Source organism: Theobroma umbraticum, unplaced genomic scaffold, assembly GCF_002168275.2.
Source record: "Theobroma umbraticum cultivar Fairchild unplaced genomic scaffold, ASM216827v3 scaffold_239.1, whole genome shotgun sequence".
In the NCBI taxonomy this organism is placed as follows: Eukaryota; Viridiplantae; Streptophyta; class Magnoliopsida; order Malvales; family Malvaceae; genus Theobroma; species Theobroma umbraticum.
In genome coordinates, this window is record NW_018397273.1 from 2,372,742 (window position 1) to 2,374,332 (window position 1,591).

The window sequence follows — 1,591 nt, forward strand, 5'->3', positions numbered from 1 at the left end:
TTTCATAGACGTGAAGATAAAAGAGCATACGTTTTGGTTGTTTGACTCCTTAAAAGCCAAGCTCTGTCTGTCCTCTCCATCAGAAATCTAGTTTTGCTAATCTTAGTTTTCGTTTAATAATTATGAACAATATTAGCATTAACATAATAAATTTACTAGCTGGAATCTGTGATTCAACCGTCACATAAAAACATTATTTGATATCGATAATCTATATATATATATGGTAATTGATTCATGTGTAATATGCGAAAGCTCATCAATCCTTGGTCATATAGATAATGAAAATGATCGTTTTCATTTGTTAATTTTCTTATTATTTGATAAGCATGATTTTTGACGTTAGGTTTGATTAATTTAAAGCATATATATTCGACCAGAGCATAGCAATGAATATGCCGTAACACGTGCGCTTGTGTTGATGAATATATTTGTCTTTGAGGCACTCAGGTTGGCACCCAAAGTAGTGACGGTAGTAGAACAGGACTTAAGCCACGCCGGATCATTTTTGGGAACGTTTGTGGAAGCCATACACTACTACTCAGCCCTGTTTGATTCCCTAGGGGCAAGCTACGGCGAGGAGAGCGAGGAGCGGCATGTGGTGGAGCAGCAGCTGCTTTCGAAGGAGATACGAAATGTGCTGGCATTAGGAGGCCCTTCCAGAAGTGAGGAGGTGAAGTTCCATAACTGGAGGGAGAAGCTGCAGCAGTCTGGCTTCAAGGGTATCTCTCTTGCTGGCAATGCAGCCACGCAGGCTACGCTGCTCTTAGGCATGTTCCCATCTGATGGCTATACCTTGGTTGAGGACAATGGCGCCCTCAAGCTCGGTTGGAAAGACCTTTGCTTGCTTACTGCTTCTGCCTGGAGGCCCTTCCATGCGAGTGCTGCGAGTGCCACAACTATCCATCGTTGTTCCCACTAGCTTTTCCTTTTGTATGTTCTTTGATCTGCCGCTAAGATGTTTCTATGTCTTGAGGGATCAGTTCTGCTTCAAAGGATAGGAATGTGTTGCCAATCACCATTTGCCCTTGCAATCAATCTGTGTTCCCAGATCATACTTATTATTGCTTTCAAGCTTTTGCTTGACGGTAACAGGAGACGCATCCCCTACACCCTGCCCTCTAGTGCTAGTATCCTAACGCAAGCTAAGTTAAAGTTTTCCATTTCATCATAATGGCAATGTTTTAGAGGCTCTATGCTTTTCCTTAATTTCACAAAAATGGAATCCACAAGACTACTGCTAAATAAATGAAGATAGGCATTCAACTTGTTTCTTACTTACAAAAAGGTACAAAAGTTTATCGAAGTAAATGAATTCGTACAGCCACCGACACCATAAATCGAAATAGACAAACGATTTCAAGAGCTTGCAGCCATAAACATGCCAAGTCTGACGCGGTAGTTGACAATGAGAGACAATAGATAGGTGTAGGACTAGCAAAATATTTATGAACCAATCCATGGGTTTCAGTCCAAATTTAGATGTGTAATCCAAACTATGGGTGACATGTGTCCACTTTAAATGGGTTGTGGGTTTGGTCGGCGAGTTTTAGTGAAGACTCTAGGCTGAGTCGGGCTTGGTTGATGGGTG

At 41.5% G+C, this 1,591-nt stretch overlaps 1 protein-coding gene across 1 annotated transcript; it reads left to right on the forward strand.

The window, feature by feature from the left end:
* Positions 1–6: 6 nt before the first annotated feature.
* Positions 7–1,220, forward strand: LOC149526445 (protein SCARECROW-like). Its single transcript, XM_089785391.1, has one exon. It carries the CDS (start codon positions 422–424, stop codon positions 920–922), a length of 501 nt encoding a protein of 166 aa, XP_089641517.1. The 5' UTR covers positions 7–421; the 3' UTR covers positions 923–1,220.
* Positions 1,221–1,591: the final 371 nt, after the last annotated feature.